The following is a 21,039-nucleotide window of genomic DNA, read 5'->3' as shown; positions in this document are numbered from 1 at the left end:
CCCCATCTTCTCCCCTCTCTCCTCTCCCTCTGCAGGTTCCCTGGTGCAGGCAGCTCTGTCTCAGCCAGCCTCGGTGTCAGCCAGCCCAGGAGAGACCGTCCAGATCTCCTGCTCTGGTGGTGGCAGCTACTATGGCTGGTACCAGCAGAAGGTCCCTGGCACTGCCCCTGTCACTGTGATCTACTGGAATGACAGGAGACCCTCGGGCATCCCTTCACGGTTCTCTGGATCTGCATCTGGCACCACAGGCACCTTAACCATCGCTGGGGTGCAGGCTGAGGATGAGGCTGTCTACTACTGTGGCAGCTACGACAGCAGCAGTGATGCTGTTGGAGTGGCACAGAGAGATGTGCCAACGGCTACAGGAGAGTTAAAATGGAGCATTTCCTGCCCTGCTCCTTCACGGCAGAGCAGGGCTGGGGGGCAGGGTTGTGTCTCCTCTCTCTGGAGGGTGACTGTAAGTGTGCTGCCAGCTGTGCCCTGTGGGGCAGGAGGTGATGTGCAGCTTTGTGCAGCTGCTGCCCATCCATGCAGAAGTCGTGAGCTTGCCCTGTCCCCTGCCCCACTGCCTCTTGATGTTGGCACCTCTGTCCTGCTGGTGCTGCCTGTTCCCCTTTCAGGGTCCCAGAGCTCTGACTTTGGACTCTGAATGTGGGTTTCTGGTCTCCCTGTTTTCCCCAAGGGCACAAAAGCTCCATATTGCTGCCCAGGGCAGCTGTGCTGATGGGGCACTGCCTGAGCTCTGACTTCCCTCCCTCTGCAGGTTCCCTGGTGCAGGCAGCTCTGTCTCAGCCAGCCTCGGTGTCAGCCAGCCCAGGAGAGACCGTCCGGATCTCCTGCTCGGGGAGCAGCAACGGCTACTATGGCTGGTTCCAGCAGAAGGTCCCTGGCACTGCCCCTGTCACTGTGATCTACTGGAATGACAAGAGACCCTCGGGCATCCCTTCACGGTTCTCTGGATCCAAGTCTGGCACCACAGGCACCTTAACCATCACTGGGGTGCAGGCTGAGGACGAGGCTGTCTACTACTGTGGTGGCTACGACAGCAGCAGTGGTGGCTTTGGTGTCTGCTGGCACTGAGGAATGGAGGTGTGGCACTGACTGCAGAATCAGAGGAGCAGTTGCAGCCATTCTCTTTCCTGGCCCAGCAGAGTCGTGGCCAGGGAGCTGAGGCAGGTTTCTGCCCCTTCTGCACAGCCCTGCCCATGAACATCTCTGTCATGTCCAGTGGCCTGGAGGTGGCCTTGAGGCTGGGCACCATTGTTCCTGTGCCTACAAAGGTCAGACCTCGGCCCTATGTGCCAGAGCTGTGGTCAGAGCTGCCTCTTTGCTGGGGGGGGGGGGGGGATTGAGCCAGGCTCTGCCCTCCCAGTGTGCCTGTGACTCTTCCTGAGTCTGTGCTCCTCTGGCTGTGGCATTCCTCCTCCTGCTGCCCAGGTTGGGCTGTGCTCCTGGGGCTCTGGCTGACCCCCACCTTCTCCCCTCTCTCCTCTCCCTCTGCAGGTTCCCTGGTGCAGGCAGCTCTGTCTCAGCCAGCCTCGGTGTCAGCCAGCCCAGGAGAGACCGTCCAGATCTCCTGCTCGGGGCTTAGCAGCTATGCTGTTGGCTGGCACCAGCAGAAGGTCCCTGGCACTGCCCCTGTCACTGTGATCTACTACAATGACAAGAGACCCTCGGACATCCCTTCACGGTTCTCTGGATCCAAGTCTGGCACCACTGCCACCTTAACCATCACTGGGGTGCAGGCTGAGGACGAGGCTGTCTACTTCTGTGGTAGCTGGGACAGCAGCAGTGATGCTGTTGTAGTGACACAGAGAAATGTGCCAATGGGCACAAGATGAGAGCTTAAAATGAGCATTTCCTACTCTTCTCCTTCATGGCAGAGCAGGGCTGTGGGGCTGGGGCAGAGGGGCAGGAATGACCACTGCTGTCTGCTGTGTGACAGACACCCTGATGGTGCTGCTGAAGGGTGTGGAAGTGACCCAGCTCCTGGTCATGCAGTCCTGTGCTGTGGCTGATTCCTTCTGCCCACAAAGTGGCAACTTGGCACTGGAGCTGTGCCTTTATGTGCTCGTGGGCAGCCTTTGTTCCAGCAGGCCATCCTCTGTGCCTGGCCAGGGCTGTTTTGTCACCTCCAGGGCTGTTATAGGCCAAGTGCAGCTCTGCCTGGGCCGCTGCTGTCTGTGCCTGCATACTGCAGTGCTGTCCAGATCCCTGCAGCACTTGGGAGCCAGGAGACTTAAAATGCAGAAGGGATGTCTGTAGTGAGAAGTGTGAGCTGAGCAAGACTGTCAGCTGGGTGTGTTTTCTTTGCAGAAACATCATCCCTTCCTCTGCACTGATGCACAGCCGAGCCTCTGCTCCTGCGGCTTCCCTGAGGACCATGTGGGAGCAGAGGGAATGGAGATCAAGCAGCAGTGACTCCTGTTCAAACCTGCTTCAGAGGTGACTTCTCGCTGCCTTTGCTCTTTCCCTCAAGTGTAAGCGGGGGAAGGCCACGAGGGGGCGCTGCTGCTGCTGCCTTTTCGGTTTCCTCGTAAGTCTTAGCTGAACGAGGCCACGAGGGGGCGCTGCTGCTGCTGCCTTTTCGGTTTCCTCGTAAGTCTTAGCTGAACGAGGCCACGAGGGGGCGCTGCTGCCGCTGTTGCTGCCGCCGCTGTTGCTGCCGCTGCTGCTGCTGCTGCTGCTGCTTCTGCTGCTTCTGCTGCTTCTGCTGCTGCTGCTTCTGCTGCTGCTGCTGCTGCCGCTGCTGCCGCTTCTGCTGCTGCTGCTGCTGCTGCTGCTGCTGCTGCTGCTTCTGCTGCTGCCGCCGCTGCTGCGGGGCGCAAAGCCGCCTGAGTGCTGCGCTGCTTTGAGCTTGTGAGGAGCATTCGTGCGGGTGTCCAGCCCCAGCCTGAAGGAGAAGTGTGTCTGGATGCAACTCATGCTCAAGGGTGTCGTGCGTCTGGGAGTAGGAGTGAGCTGGCTCCAAGGGCCAAGACAACCTGCCCTGCTCTTTGCTGGTGAAAGGAAGCCCCGAAGCAGTTCAGGATCCGTGGGAGATGCCCAAGGACTGTAACCTGTGTGGCAGACCCCTCCAAACTCCTGCTTAGGAGCAGCACTTGAAAGGCAGAGGCAGGACTGGGGAGGTGGTGAGAATCTGAGCAGACTGGGTGTTGTCCTTGGGGGGCCAGAGATGTGCATGCCTGTCCTGCTCAGCAGAGCACTGCCACAGGAGCTGCCAGGGATGCCTGTAGGCTACATTTGCACTGGGGTGGCAGATGAATCCTGTTGCTTTGTCTCATCCCTCTGCCCAGGGAGGGCTGCACTCCTGGGGCTCTGACTGGCTGCAGTGTTCTCTCCTCTCCCTCTGCAGGTTCCCTGGTGCAGGCAGCTCTGACTCAGCCAGCCTCGGTGTCAGCCAACCCAGGACAAACCATCCAGATCTCCTGCTCAGGGCTTGGTAGCAGCAATGCTGTTGGCTGGTACCAGCAGAAGGTCCCTGGCACTGCCCCTGTCACTCTGATCTATGCTAATACCAACAGACCCTCGGGCATCCCTTCACGGTTCTCTGGGTCCAAGTCTGGCACCACAGGCACCTTAACCATCGCTGGGGTGCAGGCTGAGGACGAGGCTGTCTACTACTGTGGTGGCTGGGATGGCAGTGGCAGTGGCAGCAGCTATGGTGTCTGGTGACAACCACTGTTGGGAAGTGACAGGCAGGCTCAAAAATGAGAGGAAGGTTTTCAGTCCTCGAGGCTGGGCACCTTTGTTGCTGGCACCATTGTTCCTGTGCCTACAAAGGCTGTGGCCTTGTCTGCCAGAGCTGTGGTCAGAGCTGCCTCTTTGCTGGGGGGGTTGGGCCAGGCTCTGCCCTCCCAATGTGCCTGTGACTCTCCCTGGGTCTGTGCTCCTCTGCTGTGGTGTTCCACAGACTGCTGCCCAGGGAGGGCTGTGCTCCTGGGGCTCTGGCTGACCCCCACCCTCTCTGCTCTCCCTCTGCAGGTTCCCTGGTGCAGGCAGCTCTGTCTCAGCCAGCCTCAGTGTCAGCCAGCCCAGGAGAGACCGTCCAGATCTCCTGCTCGGGGGGCAATGGCAACTATGGCTGGCACCAGCAGAAGGTCCCTGGCACTGCCCCTGTCACTCTGATCTATTACAATACCAACAGACCCTCGGGCATCCCTTCACGGTTCTCTGGATCCAAGTCTGGCTCCACAGGCACCTTAACCATCGCTGGGGTGCAGGCTGAGGACGAGGCTGTCTACTACTGTGGTAGCTGGGACAGCAGCAGTGGTGGCTTTGGTGTCTGCTGGCACTGAGGAATGGAGGTGTGGCACTGACTGCAGAATCAGAGGAGCAGTTGCAGCCATTCTCTTTCCTGGCCCAGCAGAGTCGTGGCCAGGGAGCTGAGGCAGGTTTCTGCCCCTTCTGCACAGCCCTGCCCACGAACATCTCTGTCATGTCCAGTGGTCTGGAGGTGGCCTTGAGGCTGGGCACCACTGTTGGTGGCACCCCTGTTGCTGTTACCATTGTTGCTGTGCCCACAAAGTCCAGACCTAGGCCCTGTGTGCCAGAGCTGTGGTCAGAGCTGCCTCTTTGCTGGGGGTGTTGGGCCAGGCTCTGCCCTCCCAGTGTGCCTGTGACTCTCCCTGGGTCTGTACTCCTCTGGCTGTGGTGTTCCACACACTGCTGCCCGGGGAGGGCTGTGCTCCTGGGGCTCTGGCTGACCCCCACCCTCTCTGCTCTCCCTCTGCAGGTTCCCTGGTGCAGGCAGCTCTGACTCAGCCAGCCCAGGAGAAACCATCCAGATCTCCTGCTCAGGGAGCAGCAACAGCTATGGCTGGCACCAGCAGAAGGTCCCTGGCACTGCCCCTGTCACTGTGATCTACTGGAATGACAAGAGACCCTCGGGCATCCCTTCACGGTTCTCTGGATCTGCATCTGGCTCCACTGCCACCTTAACCATCGCTGGGGTGCAGGCTGAGGACGAGGCTGTCTACTACTGTGGTAGCTGGGATGGCAGCAGTGATGCTGTTGGAGTGACATGGAGAGAAGTAGCAGTGAGGAGAACGAGGTCAGCAGTGGGGATTTAGCCTTTCTCCAGGGCTGAGCAGGCTGAGCAGGGTTGCAGAAGGTGTCTGTGCCTTTCCAAAGATGTGATTGTGACTCTTCTGCCAGCTGCACTATGCCACGCAGGAGGTGACCCTGGGGCTCTGTGCACTTTGTAGCTGTCACTGCAGCAGCCATGGCATTGTCCTGTGCCCAGCCCTGCTGCTTCTTGCTCCTGGCAGCCTCTTTCTTCTCTTGCTGCTGGAGTTGCCTCCATGCTGGGATGATCTGGCCTGGGCAGGGCACTGCTCCTTAGTGTATGCCAATAGCCTCTGTGGGTCTCCTCTGCAATTCTGGCACTCCCTGGGTGGCTTCTGCCAGCTCTCTTCACAGAGCCCCAGGGATCTGGTCTTGGCCTTTGTGTGTGCTTGCTAGGTCTCTGTGTGGCACTGGCATCACAGAGGCGAGAAGCACTCTGCCCATTCTGTCTGTGCTCCTGTGGTGCTGGCTGACCCCATCTTCTCCCCTCTCTCCTCTCCCTCTGCAGGTTCCCTGGTGCAGGCAGCAGTGGCTCAGCCAGCCTCAGTGTCAGCCAGCCCAGGACAGACCATCTGCACCTCCTGCTCTGGGGGCAACGGCTGGTATGGCTGGCACCTGCTAGTGTGGTTGGCAAAAGCAGAGGGTCCCTGGCACTGCCCCTGGCACTGTGACCTATGCTAATACCAACAGACCCTCAGGCAGGCCTTCGTGATTCTCTGGATCCATGTCTGGCTCCACAGCCACCTTAATCATGGAATCATAGACTCAGAGAACGTCAGGGGCTGGAAGGGGCCTTGGAAGCTCATCTGGTGCTGCTCCCTGCCAGAGCAGCATCACCCAGTGCAGATCACACAGCAACACATCCTCATGGGTCTTGAATATCTCCAGAGAGGGAGACTCCACAACCCCCCTGGGCAGCCTGTGCCAGGGCTCTGTCACCCTTACAGGGAAAAACACTTCTCCTCAGGCTCACAAGGAGCATTAACCATCCGTGGGGCACAAGCCGGGCTGCAGCTGTCACGGGTGGCAAAGAGGGCAGCAGTGCTGGTCCCGTCTTGCCATGGAGCACAGGCAAAGCCCAGGAGAGCCATGGAAGGTGGCTCTGTTTGCTCCTTCCCCTGGCACAGGCAAGGCCATCTCCCCCCTTTCTCTCCCAGCGCCTTTCCCCTTTGTCTTGTGTCTCAGGGCCGTGGCTGTGTCCCCTCTGATGAGGGCTGGAGAAGCCTTGGCCTGGCTTGTGCTCGGTGCTGAACATCCAGCAGCGTTAGAGGAGCCTGCAGCAGTGTTAGGAGCTGGAGCCTGCAGCAGTGTTAGGAGCTGGAGCCTGCAGCAGTGTTAGGAGCTGGAGCCTGCAGCAGTGTTAGGAGCTGGAGCCTGCAGAGCTCCCTGAGCGGAGCCTTGCAACGTTTCTGCCCCTGCAGGCAGGGGCTCGCCCGGGGCGCTGCAGCCGTGCTGGCTGCGCGGGGCTGGGCTCCTGGGCGCTTGCGGGAGCCTCAGGCACTGCAGCTGGGCAGGGAGTCTGTCTCAGCCCCTTGCTCTGGCACGGCTCTTAGCTCGGCTGCCCCGGGGCAAACCACCGAGACCTGCAACGGCATCTATGGCTGGTTCCAGCAGAAGGTCCCTGGCACTGCCCCTGCCACTGTGATCTATGAGAGCAGCAAGAGACCCTCGGGCATCCCTTCATGATTCTCTGGGTCCCTGTCTGGCTCCACGGGCACCTTAACCATCGCTGGGGTGCAGGCAGAGGACGAGGCTGTCTACTACTGTGGTAGCTGGGATGGCAGCTACAATGGTGACAAGAAGCAAGGGGGAAGTGATACCAACACCTCCTGCCCTCACAGGGGCCGTTAGGAGTCTCTCTTGTCTCTGCTGTGCGGCAGGGCAGGTGCCCACTCTGGCCCTGCCCTGCTGCCCTGTACTGCTAGTGGCTGTGCCTGGGGTCCCGACTCAGGCACCTCTTAGAGCCTCAGGTCTTGGGAGCCTCCGAGTCCCCACGGCCACATACTCACTGCTGGGGCCCAAGCCAAGCAGAGGCTGTCTGTTAGTGGGTGAGAAGTGCTGAGGACAGCCACAGTGACTCCCAGCACTGTGTGAGACACAAACTCGCTGTCGCCCCAGGTCCCCTCGGGCGCTGGGAAAAGCCTCAGAACCACTGGGGGGTGAGGTGCTTCAGAGCTTTGCCTCATCTCATGGCTTGTTCTAAGCCTGGCTGGCACAACAGGTTGCCCACAGCCTGTCCAGGGGGGTTGGAATATGTCCAGGCATGGAGGCTTCACAGCTCTGCAGGCAATCCCTTGCTGTGTCCATCCCTGTAGGATTTCTTGTTTCAGCCTGTGCTTGCTGACTCCTGTGCCTCCAGTAGACACCTCAGAGAGGAGCCAGACCCTCTCTTCTCTCCTGCCCCCAGAAGATATTTATCATATGGATAAGATTCCCCTGAGTCTCCCTAGCTTGAGTGCAGCCATCAATTCATCATCCTCAGAGGCCTTTCTCCCCTCTGTCCCCGTATCGTGGCTGGGGTGCCCAGAGCTGGCACAGTGGTGCCATCCCATTGCCCTCACTGGAGCTGTGAGAGCTGCCTGCTCCTCTGTGACCCTCTTGCCTCCAGCAGCTGAGCTCTTCTGCACCCTTTGGCCCTGGAGCTGCTTGGCCTAGGCAGGGGACAGGGCTCCCTGCTGGAGAGCTGGGGGCTCTGAGCCATGTCCGAGGACAAGCCCTGCTGCACCTGGGCTGGACAGGGAGCACAGAGTTGGGGGTGCAGAGGCACATGGGCAGGATCTGGCCATGGATGTGAGGGGTCACATCTACTTCAAAGGGATTTGAGGCCCTTGGCACAGCCCCATCATCAAGGCAGTATGGATCTATGAGCATCACAACATGGTCTGGGTCCCTCTCCTCCTTGCAGTGCTCACCCATGGGTCAGTTGCCCTGCATGGCCTTGATGGATTTGACTTGGAGTTTGGGGAACAAGGTACTTGTCCCTCTGCCCGGGGAGGGCTGTGCTCCTGGGGCTCTGGCTGACCCCCACCTTCTCCCCTCTCTGCTCTCCCTCTGCAGGTTCCCTGGTGCAGGCAGCTCTGTCTCAGCCAGCCTCAGTGTCAGCCAGCCCAGGAGAGACCGTCCAGATCTCCTGCTCGGGGAGCAGCAGCAACTATGGCTGGTACCAGCAGAAGGTCCCTGGCACTGCCCCTGTCACTGTGATCTATGACAACACCAAGAGACCCTCGGGCATCCCTTCTTAATGCTCTGGGTTTTCATCTGGCACTACAGCCCAAACACAGCCGAAACGGCAGCGAGGGGCTGCCAGCCTGAGCCTGTGCCCAGCCTGCTGCAGGGCTCTGGGACTGGAGCTAGTGCTGGGGACAAGGGTGCCAGCTCCTCTCTCTAGTGGGGTGCAGCTTGCTTTTGGCAGGGACGTTTCTTGCATCCCCATGTGTGTGATGGGGCAGGAGCCAAAGGGGGTGGCAAGAGCATGTGTCAGAGCCAGGCTTCGGGCAGGGGCCTCGGCCCCACGGCAGCTGCCTTTGTGGCGTCAGGAGCTGCCACGTGGGCAGCCAGAGCCCAGGTGGCCTTGTCCCTCAGCTCTGTGCCTGGGACTGTGGGGGGGAGCAGGGCTGGGGCCAGCAGGGCATGGCAGAACTGGACCAAGAAGCCTGTGGTCCTCAGCACTGAGGGCTACCCCGTGCTCCTCGACAAGCACTGCCCCAAACCCCACACCTCTCACCTGCTCCAGCTTAAAGTCCTGGGTGCCCACTGGGCACAAAGTTCAGCTGAGGAGCTTGCAGGGATGGAAACAGAAGTTTGGCTCCTGCCTTTTCCCAGCCCTTTCCCTATGGCAGAGCTGAGCTGGACCCCAAAAATCCACCCGGAGGCCATAGCCTGGGCAAGGGATTTTCTCTCCATTCCCTGCACTGGCATCGGTTTCTCTGCCCTCCACTACTCCAAGAGGGACGTTGGTGCTGTGGCTGTTGCCTGCCCCACCCCGGCCTCCCCCTTGCCGCCACCAGCTTGGCTCTCCTGCACCCTCTCAGCACAGGTTGGGTCTGAGGGCTCTGTGTCGGGTGGGCTCTGGGCTCTGAGCTGGACGTGTGCCCACTCTGTGTGCAGTGCCAAGGTGGAGTGGGCACCACGGCTCCCTGCGGCCGGGGGCTGGGCCCGGGCGTGGCGCAGAGGGAGGTGCGGAGGGCGGCATGGGCAGGGTCCGGCCAGGAGAGTGGGGCACATTTGCATGGAGGGGCTGTGCCCCAGGCGGGCAGGGCCTTAAAAGGCAGATGGGGTCAGGGAAAGAGCTCCGTCGTCGTGGGCACACGGATCTGAAGGCGTCGCACCATGGCCTGGGCTCCTCTGCTCTTCGCGGTGCTCGTCCACGGCTCAGGTGCCCTGGCCAGGCTCGATGGGCTCGGCTGTGACTTTTGGGCACAGGAGTCTCGTCCCTCTGCCCGGGGAGGGCTGTGCTCCTGGGGCTCTGGCTGACCCCCATCTTGTCCCCTCTCTCCTCTCCCTCTGCAGGTTCCCTGGTGCAGGCAGCTCTGTCTCAGCCAGCCTCGGTGTCAGCCAGCCCAGGAGAGACCGTCCAGATCTCCTGCTCGGGGAGCAGCAACGGCTACTATGGCTGGTACCAGCAGAAGGTCCCTGGCACTGCCCCTGCCACTGTGATCTATACTAATACCAACAGACCCTCGGGCATCCCTTCACGGTTCTCTGGATCCAAGTCTGGCTCCACAGGCATCTTAACCATCACTGAGGTGCAGGCTGAGGACGAGGGTGTCTACTACTGTGGTGGCTACGACAGCAGCAGTAATGCTGCACGGTGACATGGAGCAATGGGGAAGTGAAACAAAAACCTCCTCCCACCACAGGGCCTTTCAGGAGTCTCTGCTGGCTCTGGATGGTGGAGTTTGTGCCTGTCATGGCCCTGTGCTGCAGGTGGCTGTTCCTGATGTCACAGCATCACAGAATGCCAGGGGCAGGAAGGACCTCGAAAGATTGCCCAGTCCAACCCTGCAGTGTCCCAGCTCAGCTCTCTTACACCCTCTGGGCTGTGCCCATCCCTGCTTATCTGGGGAGGGGTTGTCCAGCCCTGGGAATGTGCCACTCCCCATAACCTCATTAGCCACTGCTGTCTAAGCTGAGCCTGAGGATGAAGATCAAGTGCAGAGTGCTGTGCTGGCTGGACACGAGTGCTCCCCAAGGCTCCTGCAGTCCCCAGCACTGTAAGCACAAGACACTCTCCTGGGGTACTCCCAGGCCAGCCATGGCCTGCAGGCCCCTAGCACTCACCCAGGGCAGTCTCCTGTGCTGGCTGCAGGTGTGTTCCATGCTCAGTTTGGGAGGGGAAGTTGCTGAGGACAGGAGGTCTCCTGCTTGTGTTCCTGGTCTTGTTTGGGCTCTCCCTGACCCTGCTCCTAATCCTGCTCCCCAGGGCTGCTTTCCCATTCCTTGTGACTGCTGCACATCTGCTGTGTTCAGTGCAAGGCTCTTCCAGTGGTGCTGAGCTCAGCTGAGATGTGTTCAGTGCAAGGTTCTTCCAGCGGTGCTGAGCTTAGCTGAGCTGTGTTCAGTGCAAGGTTCTTCCAGTGGTGCTGAGCTCAGCTGAGCTGTGTTCAGTGCAAGGTTCTTCCAGTGGTGCTGAGCTTAGCTGAGCTGTGTTCAGTGCAAGGTTCTTCCAGTGGTGCTGAGCTCAGCTGAGCTGTGTTCAGTGCAAGGTTCTTCCAGTGGTGCTGAGCTCAGCTGAGCTGTGTTCAGTGCAAGGTTCTTCCAGTGGTACTGACCTTAGTTGAGCTGTTCCATTAAACTGGGGTCCACTCCAGCACGTGCATCTTCTGTGCTACCATTCCCTCTCCTCTACTGGAGAGGGGGCAGAGGGTGATAAAGCAATTCCTGTAGCTTAGCCCCAGATACAAGCCAGAGGCAGCTGCAAGCCTGCTGTTGCCCCAGCTGCCCTCAGGTGCCACCTGCAGCTCTTGCTGGGGAAAGCCCCAGAGCCACTGGGAGTGAGGTGCCTCTGGAGATGGTTTTGTTCCACCAACTGCTTGAAGCCTGATTGGCTACCTCAGGTTGCCCACAGGAGATCCAGCTGGGGTTTGAACATGTCCAGAGATGGAGACTTCACAGCTCTGTGGCCAGCCCAGCGCTGTGTTTGGCTATCCTTGCAGCAAAGAAAAGCTTTCTGTGCCCAGGAAGATTTGCCAGGTTTCAGCTTGTGCCTGCTGGCTCCTGTGCCAGCAGTGGGCATCTCTGAGGGCAGCCTGGCTCTTTCTTCTCCCCTGCCCCCAGGATATAGTTATAGCACTGATAAGAGGCTCCTGAGCCTCCCTGGCTTGGGCTCAGCCATCCCACTTTGCACAGCTCAACTGATGAAATGATGCTCAGAGTCCTTCACCATCCTCAGAGGCCTTTGTTGGCCTCACTCCACTCTGTCCCTGTCCTTGGCTGGGGAGCCCAGAGTTGGCACAGCAGTGGGCTCTGTCCCAGGGCACTGAGCCAAGGGGAAGGATCCTTGCCCTGGCTGCCAGCAGTGCTCCTGCTGACACAGCTCATGGGCCCTTTGCTGGCTCTCGTGTCACTTGGTGTCCTCCTGGTGCCATGGTGCTGCCAGCTGCTTAGCCCCAGCGTACGTGGGCAGGGGCTGCCCTCCCAGGGAAGAAGGGCACTGGGTGGCTGCAGCAAGAGAAGGGGTGAGGGCAGCACTGCCAGTCCCCGTGTGCATCGGGGAAGGGCAGGAACACGCGGGGGGGTGCGGGCACTGCCTGTCCCCCGGCACCTGCCTCGCCCCCAGCAGCTGAGCTCTCCTGCGCCCTTTGGCCCTGGAGCTGCCTGTCCCAGGCTGGGGACCAGGGGGCCCTGCTGGAGAGCTGCGGGCTCCGAGCTGCGTCTCGCCCCGCGTCCCGGGACGAGTCCTGCCGCGGCTGGCGTGCGGGGCCGGGCGGGGCGCAGGGCGGGAGCTGGGCAGAGGGCGGGAGGGGCACATTTGCATGGCGGGGCCGTGCCCTGGGCGGGCAGGGGCTTAAAAGGGCGCTGAGGCCCTTGGCACAGCCCCATCGTCGTGGCCGTACGGATCGGGTGGCACCGCACCATGGCCTGGGTCCCTCTCCTCCTCGCGGTTCTGGCCCTCGGACCAGGTGCCCTGACCGGAGCGGCCGCAGCCGTCGGGGCCCTTCGGGCGCAGGGGTCTCGCCCCTCTGCCCGGGGAGGGCTGCGCTCCCGCGGCTCTGGCTGACTGCGGTGTTCTCTCCTCTCCCTCTGCAGGTTCCCTGGTGCAGGCAGCTCTGACTCAGCCAGCCTCGGTGTCAGCCAGCCCAGGAGAGACCGTCCAGATCTCCTGCTCGGGGCTTGACAGCAGCTATGTTGGCTGGCACCAGCAGAAGGTCCCTGGCACTGCCCCTGTCACTCTGATCTATGCTAATGACAAGAGACCCTCGGGCATCCCTTCACGGTTCTCTGGGTCCAAGTCTGGCACCACAGGCACCTTAACCATCGCTGGGGTGCTGGCTGAGGACGAGGCTGTCTACTACTGTGGTGGCTGGGATGGCAGCTATGATACCACAGTGATATGTGGCAACGGGGAAGTGATACAAAAACCCTCTGGCACCACAAGGGCACGTTAAGGTCTCTTCTGTATGGTGGGGCAAGTGCCCACTGTGGACCTGCCCTTGCTGCCCTGCACCTGGTGTCTCAGCTCAGCCATCCCTTGGACCCCCCAGGTCTATGCTCATCATTTGTTGTGGGTATGGTGCCCTCTAACCACTCACTGCAGGTCCGAGGTCCCACTGTACTCCTCAGCTGTCACACAGGGCCCTGTCAGCTTCCTCCCTGCCCTCCTCCTGCTCTGGATGCTCCAGGAGCCATGGGGCACTTGGCACCTGCTCTCCCCAGCCAGTGCTGATTTTAGCCTATAAGAGGAAGCATTTCCTGGAGGCAGATTTCTGTGCAAGCCATCCCAGGGCAGTTTCAAGACGGTTTATGCTGCAAGGCTGCTCAGCACATCCTACCCTTTCCCTTCTTGCTGGCTTCCAGGTATGCCTGGCAAACCACCTGACATCAGTGGTGAGTGCCTGGCATGGTCTCCACTGCTCAGCTCCAGCAGGTGGATCACAGCAGCTGTGCTTAGTCTCCTTAGTGCCCCCCATTAGGATGAGATCCCCCTCACCTGCCTCTGCTCCTGCCAAGAACATGTGCCAGGCAAGTACCGAAGGGCTAGCAAGCAGCCTTGGCATGTCCAAGCACAGCACCAGTCCTCCCTCTCTTCCTCCAAGGAGAAGAGGTGGATCTCTGAGCTGAAGATTTGCCACCTTTAATGTCCTCCCCTAAACCAGAACCAAAACCCTACTGAAGTCTGAGAGGTGGAACCAAACCCACTTGTCCTAACAGATGGGCACTGGCTTAAGCTACATGATTGGCACAGGCAATTCCAGTGATCTTTTAGGCTAGGTTCAGCCTCTGACACAGAGGCAACCCAAACCCCTGAAAGAGAAAGTGCTTCAAACCACAAAACCTTCAGAGCATCCTCGACTGTGTGCTGGCTCAGCTGAGCCTGCAGCTTTCGATGGGCACAAACCACAGCATTTGAATAGTGGTTTCTTTACTTCAGTTTAAGTCTGTGCTCCTGAGCACTTCAGTGCTCCAAGAGCTTGTTTGCTCCTAGCTGAGCACCCTGTGCCCTGTAAGGTTGGCATCATCCTGGGGAAATACTTTACAAAGCAGCAGCCAAACCTTCCCCAGGGGATTTAAAGTTAGCCTTAGCTGAAACCCACCTAGGCTCACCCCTGCCAGCACGCTGCTGTAGGCATCCACACTCCTGCATGCTTTTATCTGCTAGTCCCAGTTCTTTCTCTTCACCAACAGCCTCTGGTGCCTCCTCTCCAACCCCCTTTGCATGCCCTGGCCCTTGGCAGATGCCTCTGCTCCAAGGACCTGTGAAGGCAGGGGCCAGTAGGGCTCTACTAGGAGCAGCAGCAGCCTGGGGGATGCAAAATGGGCAGGAGTGGCACTGCAGGAGGCTGTTAGGTGGGTCGGGAGTGCTGCAGGAATGGTGCTTGGAGCAAACCTGCAGGTCTCTGCAGTCTCCCCATCTCCTCTGCAAGGAGAATGTGTCTGCCATGCCCATGCTGGCAGTTGGCTCAGGGGTTCAGAACTTCCCCATGGTGGAACCAGCCTTGCACCAGGGCCTGCTCCGGTGCCGAGAAGCCAGGTGTGAGGGAGGGAAGTGCTCATTTCCTCCCAGTGGCCAGTGCCCCTCAAGGGCATCCCACAGCCACCTGCATGGCAGCAATGCACGTCAAGGCAAAGTGCTGCCTGTCACGCCCCAGGGGCATGCAAGGCCTGCACCAGTCCTTCCTCCCCTGGGATTACCATCCCCACATCACAGGCAGGTTCGTGGGCTAGAAACAAGCCCAAGGCACAGCGTCCTGGGTGGCAGCACATCCCTGGAGCAGCCAGTGGTGCAGCCATGGCTCTGGAGAGCCCAACCAGAGAGGACCATACAGATGACAGGGCCAAGGACACCCATTTTGCTGTGACCCTTCCAGCAAGGACAGGCAGTCACCCACATATGGCTGCCCTACTCTTCTTGCCCTGTCATATCCACCAAGGCATGCCTGGCACCCTGCTTCCAGCCTGCAGTGTCCATCAGGGCACCACCCTTGCCACTATCTTCAATCCTGTTGTGTCCATCTGGGCACCTCCACTCCACCACTTTCATCTCGTGGCATTCACTGGGGCATTTCAATCTCATCACCCTCATCCTGCTGCATCCACCAAGGCATCTCCATCCCATCACCACCATTTTGCCACATCCATGGGAGCCAGGACTGCCCCTGCCACGAGCCAGGAGGTTTTTGCCTGGCCCTGCATCACTGTGTGGTGTATTCGGGGCCGGGACCATGTTGAACGTCCTAGGTGAGTCGCCGACCTCTTCTCTGTCTGTCCTTCCCCACACGAAGGACATTTGGGTGATTTTCAGCGACTTTGGGTCTTTTCCCTCGGACTTGGCGTGGGGCTGGGCTCTGACACCAGCTCAGGGCCGGACACTCAGCGCAGGGCTGTGGCTTGTGGCTTGTCCCTGCGGACTTGGAGGGCAGAAAATTGCCTGGGGAGGACATTTTATCGATTCAGGGGTCTTAAAATCTGGCCAGGAAATGTGCCTGGGGTCTCAGAGAGCCTCTTTCAGAAACTTGGGGGTAGGTCTCTGAGACAGCCAATTTTGGGCTTTATTGAAGAAATTAGTCAGACTGAGGTCTATGTCCTCGAGACTTAGTCCTGAGGTCTGTGTCCTCAACACTTAGTCCTGAGGACTAATTCTGTCAGAGAGGCTCAGGGACTTCTCTGTGGGGTGCTGCGGGTGGGGGTGCTGGGAAATGGCAGCCTGTCCTCGGCTGTCAGCAAGCTGAAGTCATCTCCCACCGTGTCTTGAACTGGCACATTCCAAGAATTGCTTCCAGGAATGCCTTAAGGAGCTCCTTGCCCAGGTAAGGCAGGTCAAACCCAGAGCACACCCTGCTGGGAACGCTGCTGGGAGCAGCTCCTCTCTGCCTTTGTCTGTCGTTTGGCCAAGAAACTGGCCAAAAATCCCAAACTGAAGCACACTTCTGGGGACAGAAGGTTGAGAAAAATGTTGGGGTTTTTTTGGCCAATTTCTTCAAGGGGAAAGTTTTTAATGGCCTCTTGATTTAAAAATAAAGATGGGGAGAAAGATGGGATAGAGAGATAGAGATTAGAGGTGGAGAAAAAAGATACAGAGGTAGAGATAGAAATGAGAGAGAAACAGAGATAGAGATAGAGAAAAAGATACAGAAAGATACAGAGATAGAGATAAAGATACAGAGAAAGAGAAAATGATGCCGAGAAAAAGGTAGAGATAGAGATGAAAAAATACAGAGAGAAAGATGTAGAGATAAAGATATAGAGGCAGAGAAAGAAAGAGAGAAAAAGATACAGAGAAAAAGATACAGAGATAGAGAAAAAGATGCAGAGAAAAAGATACAGAGGAAAAGACACAGAGATAGAAAAAAAGATGCAGATCAAAAGATGCAAGGATAGAGAAAAAGATACAGAGAAAAAGATGTAGAGAAAAAGATGCAGAGATAGAGACAAAGATACAGAGAAAAAGATACAAAGAAAAAGATACAGGGAAAAAGATGTAGAGAAAAAGATGAGATAGAGACGATGGAGATAGAGATGGAGACAGAGGTGCTAGAGACATTACATTTGAGGAGGCAACAGAATGACCTCAGAAAACCAAAAGATTTCTTTCCTCTGCCATTTTCCAGGTAAGTCTTAGCTGTACTTTTTTTTGAGACAAGTCTGGGAGTGCTTGAAGGCAGAACTGGGCAGGGAGCAGAGCGGTTTGCCTTTGAAATGGTGCTGGGTTTAAAGAACTGAATACCACCTAGCGAAAGGGGGGGAATTGGCTCTGCTGCCTGTGCTGCACACAGAGATGTTTTCATGTGGGTTTATAAACACAGGTTTGCATAAAATACTTTGAAACTGTATTTTTATATATATGGGAGATGTAAAACTGCCTGTAAAATATTCATACAACTATAAAGAAATAGAGAATATAGTTTTAATAGATAGATGATGCAGTTGTGTCTCTTACAACTACACAAATACCTGTGCTTATACAAAATATATACACGAATATATGTTTATTCATAACAATCCTTAGAAATCATGCATTTTGTCTCTATCACAACTATATAAATAGCCTTATAAAAATAGAAATGAATAAATATACAGAATTATTCATAGCATTCACATATTTGCCTCTATCACAAGTATAGAAATAGCTATGCTTATAAAAAGATATATAAATGGTTATATGTGTTTATACAGAATTGTTCATAGAATTGATATATTTGTCTCTATCACAAGTATGTAAATATCTATACCTATAATATATATATAAATGAATATATATATACAGAATTGTTCATAGAATTGATATATTTGTCTCTATCACAAGTATGTAAATATCTATACCTATAATATATATATAAATGAATATATATATATACAGAATTGTTCATATAATTGATATATTTGTCTCTATCACATCTATATAAATATCTACACTTATAAAATAGATATAAATTAATATATATATATATACATACAGAATTGTTCATAGAATTGATATATTTGTCTCTATCACAAGTATATAAATATCTATACTTATAAAATAGATATAAATGAAAATATAGATACAGAATTGTTCATAGAATTGACATATTTGTCTATCACAAGTATTTAAATATCTATACCTATAATATATATATATAAATGAATATATATATACAGAATTGTTCATAGAATTGATATATTTGTCTCTATCACAAGTATGTAAATATCTATACTTATAAAATAGATGTAAATGAATATATATATACAGAATTGTTCATAGAATTGACATATTTGTCTCTATTGTCACATCTATATAAATATCTATGCTTATAAAATAGATATAAATGAATATATATACATAATTGTTCATAGAATTGATGTATTTGTCTCTATCACATCTATATAAATATCTATACTTATAAAATAGATATAAATGAATATATATATACAGAATTGTTCATAGAATTGATATATTTCTCTATCACAAGTATATAAATATCTATACTTATAAAATAGATATAAATTAATATATATATACAGAATTGTTCATAGAATTGATGTATTTGTCTCTATCACATCGACATAAATATCTATGCTTATACAAAATATATAAACGAATATGTATTTATTATGTATTATTTATGCATTATTTATACATAATAATCTTTAGAATTGATGTATTTGGCTCAATCACAACTATGTAAATATCTATACTTATAAAATAGATATAAATGAATATATATAAATGAATATATATATAATTGTTCATAGAATTGATATATTTGTCTCTATCACAACTATATAAATATCTATACTTATAAAAAGATATACATATTATTATATATAGTTATACTTAATTATTCACAGAATTGATATATTTGTCTCTATCACAAGTATGTAAATATCTATACTTATAAAAAGATATACAAATTATTATATATATTTATACTTAATTATTTACAGAATTGATATATTTGTCTCAATCACAACTATATAAATGGCTATACTTATAAAAATATATAAATGAATATATATAATTGTTCATAGAATTTATATACTTATCTCTATCACAACTATATCAATATCAATATTTATTAAAATATATAAACCCGAATATATATTTATACTGAATTATTCGTAGAATTGATGTATTTGTCTCTATCACCACTACATAAATATCTATAATTATAAAAACATATAAACCCGAATATATATTTATACAGAATTATTCTTAGAATTTATATATTTATATCTATCACACGAATATAAATATCTGTACTTATTAAAAATCTATAAATGAATGTATATACTTAATTGTTCATAGAATTCACGTATTTGTCTCTATTACAACTATATAAATATCTGTATTTATACAAAATATATAAATTAATATATATATACATAAAACTCATATATTTATATCTATTACAATTATATAAATGCCTCTATTTATACACAATATATAAAGATATATTTATATATAAATAGATGACATAATTCTATGTATTATATATAGTGCATAAGGAAATATATAAACTATTGTTTATTTTTATATATCATGTACCTATAAAAATATAATATGTGTGTGTGTATATTAAAATATATAGCTGTAAAAAACCACATTTTTATCCCATATATACATAAATGTGTATAGATATTTGTATCCCATATAGTTATTTAGCTATTCTTTTATTTTTATATATTTTTATATATGTATAGATGTAAAAAATATTTTTATCCCATATATACATATATGTGTATAGGTATTTGCATCCCATAGATATTTGTATGCCATATATATATATATATATATATATATATATATATATATGTATTATATATTCTATATTATTATTTATATATTTATATATTCATTAATAATATATTATGTATTAATATATTATTTATTAATATATATAAGTATTATATATATAAAAATATATGTGAAAAATACCTTTATCCCATATATACATATATGTGTACAGATATTTGTATCTCATATATACATATATATAGATCTATATTTATATATATATGCATTATATATTATATATTATTATTTATATATTTATATATTCATTAATAATATTTTAGGTATTAACATATTATGTATTAATACATATAAGTATTATATATAATAAAATATATGTGAAAAATACTTTTCTCCCATATATACATATATGTGTACAGATATTTGTATCCCATATAGATATATAGATCTATATTTATATATATATGTATTATATATTATATATTATTATTTATATATTTATATATTCATTAATAATATATCATGTATTAATATATTATGTATTAATACATATAAGTATTATATACAAAAATATATGTGAAAAATACTTTTATCTCATATATACATATATGTGTACAGATATTTGTATCCCATATATATAGATATATAGATCTATATTTATATATAAATATATATAACTATAAAATATAAATATATACATAATATATATGTAAAAATACTTTTATCCCATACATACATATATGTGTATAGATATTTGTATCCCATATATATAGAAATAGATCTATAGATCTATAGATAAATATAAAATATAGAACATAAATATATATAATGTTAATATATAAAATATATACAAATATAAATATATATATAAGCATTTACTAGAAATAAAAACATAAATGTGGGTATGAAAAATACAAATACCTAAATATATAACTGTAAATATGAAGTGATGGTGATCTCTTTATTTTTAAATAGTCACTTATTTTTATAATGTATAAATAGCTCTTTAAATATAAATATAAACATATAGCATTAAATATAAATATCCTAGAATCAGTCAGGGTTGGAAGGGGCCACAAGGATCATCCAGTTCCAGCCCCCCGATAGAAAATGACATTGATACATGTCTCTGACTCTCCGCGTGTGACTGCCTGCAGTGTGTGTGTGTCTCGCTTACATTTGCGTGCCAGATCCAGCCCGAGCAGAGCCGCAACCGACACAGCCCCAGCGGCCATTCGCCGGCAGTGCCCGACGGGGCGGGCAGGCTGTGCCGGTGGCTCTCGGGCTGCGCGGAGCGGGGCGCAGAGTCCGCCCTGACCCCGCGCTGCTCTCTTGCTGCCGCAGGTCAGCCCAAGGTGATCCCTACGGTGACTCTCTTCCCGCCCTCCAGCGAGCAGCTCTCCGAGCAGAGCCAGGCCACGCTCGTGTGCCTGCTGTCGGACTTCTACCCGAGGTCGGTGCAGGTGTCGTGGTTCGTTGACGGCACAGCCATCACCGACGGGGTGGAGACCAGCCAGGCCCAGCGGCAGAGCAACAACCAGTACATGGCCAGCAGCTACCTCTCGCTCAGCCACTCGGAATGGAACAAACACGATACCTACACCTGCAAGGTCACACACGATGCCGGCAACGTGGAGAAGACCCTGGTCCGATCCCAGTGCTCCTAACCCCGCGGGGACCTCTCTGTGCCCGGCAGCCCCTCGCCGGCCCCCTCCTTCTTCCCTGCTGCTGGGGGCAGCATCTTCCCCCCACCGCCCATCTTCCTTCCCCCACGCCTCTGTTTCCTTCCCCCATGCCTCTGCTCCCTTCCCCTGCGCTCCCGCCCGCGGTGTCACACCAATAAACACTGACCCTGACCCAGTGCTGGCTTCAGCATCCCTGTCTCTGTGTCCTTCCAGTGCGCCTCCAGCGCCACCCCAGCGGGAGGGAGGGTGAGGTGGGAACCACACGCACATACTGATGGGGCTCCTTGCGGACTCCTGGGGACCTCCATGAGCTCCCTGGCACCACCAAAGCCAGGGGCAGCAGCCTGGTCTCAACCCCCCCGTGACAGCAGCAAGCACATGGCCCTGGCTGTGCCA

The 21,039-nt window shown here is 52.0% G+C and overlaps 2 protein-coding genes across 2 annotated transcripts; both read left to right on the top strand.

Annotated features, from left to right (window-relative positions):
- The first annotated feature begins 1,296 nt into the window (after positions 1–1,296).
- LOC135188832 (uncharacterized) lies at positions 1,297–3,675 on the top strand. The gene is made up of 4 exons (XM_064168536.1): positions 1,297–1,312; positions 1,438–1,830; positions 2,542–2,598; positions 3,356–3,675. The coding sequence occupies exons 1-4, from the start codon at positions 1,297–1,299 to the stop codon at positions 3,673–3,675; spliced, it is 786 nt and encodes a 261-aa protein (XP_064024606.1).
- Positions 3,676–9,369: 5,694 nt separating this feature from the next.
- Positions 9,370–20,833, top strand: LOC135188994 (immunoglobulin lambda-1 light chain-like). The gene is made up of 4 exons (XM_064168869.1): positions 9,370–9,442; positions 9,577–9,864; positions 14,923–14,964; positions 20,303–20,833. Exons 1-4 carry the CDS (start codon positions 9,397–9,399, stop codon positions 20,623–20,625), a joined length of 699 nt encoding a protein of 232 aa, XP_064024939.1. The 5' UTR covers positions 9,370–9,396; the 3' UTR covers positions 20,626–20,833.
- The last annotated feature ends 206 nt before the right edge of the window (positions 20,834–21,039 follow it).

The sequence above is a fragment of the Pogoniulus pusillus genome, chromosome 30 (assembly GCF_015220805.1).
Source record: "Pogoniulus pusillus isolate bPogPus1 chromosome 30, bPogPus1.pri, whole genome shotgun sequence".
NCBI classification, from domain to species: domain Eukaryota; kingdom Metazoa; phylum Chordata; class Aves; order Piciformes; family Lybiidae; genus Pogoniulus; species Pogoniulus pusillus.
The sequence above is the reverse complement of the archived record's forward strand: the minus strand, read 5'-3'. Positions and strand labels throughout refer to the sequence as shown.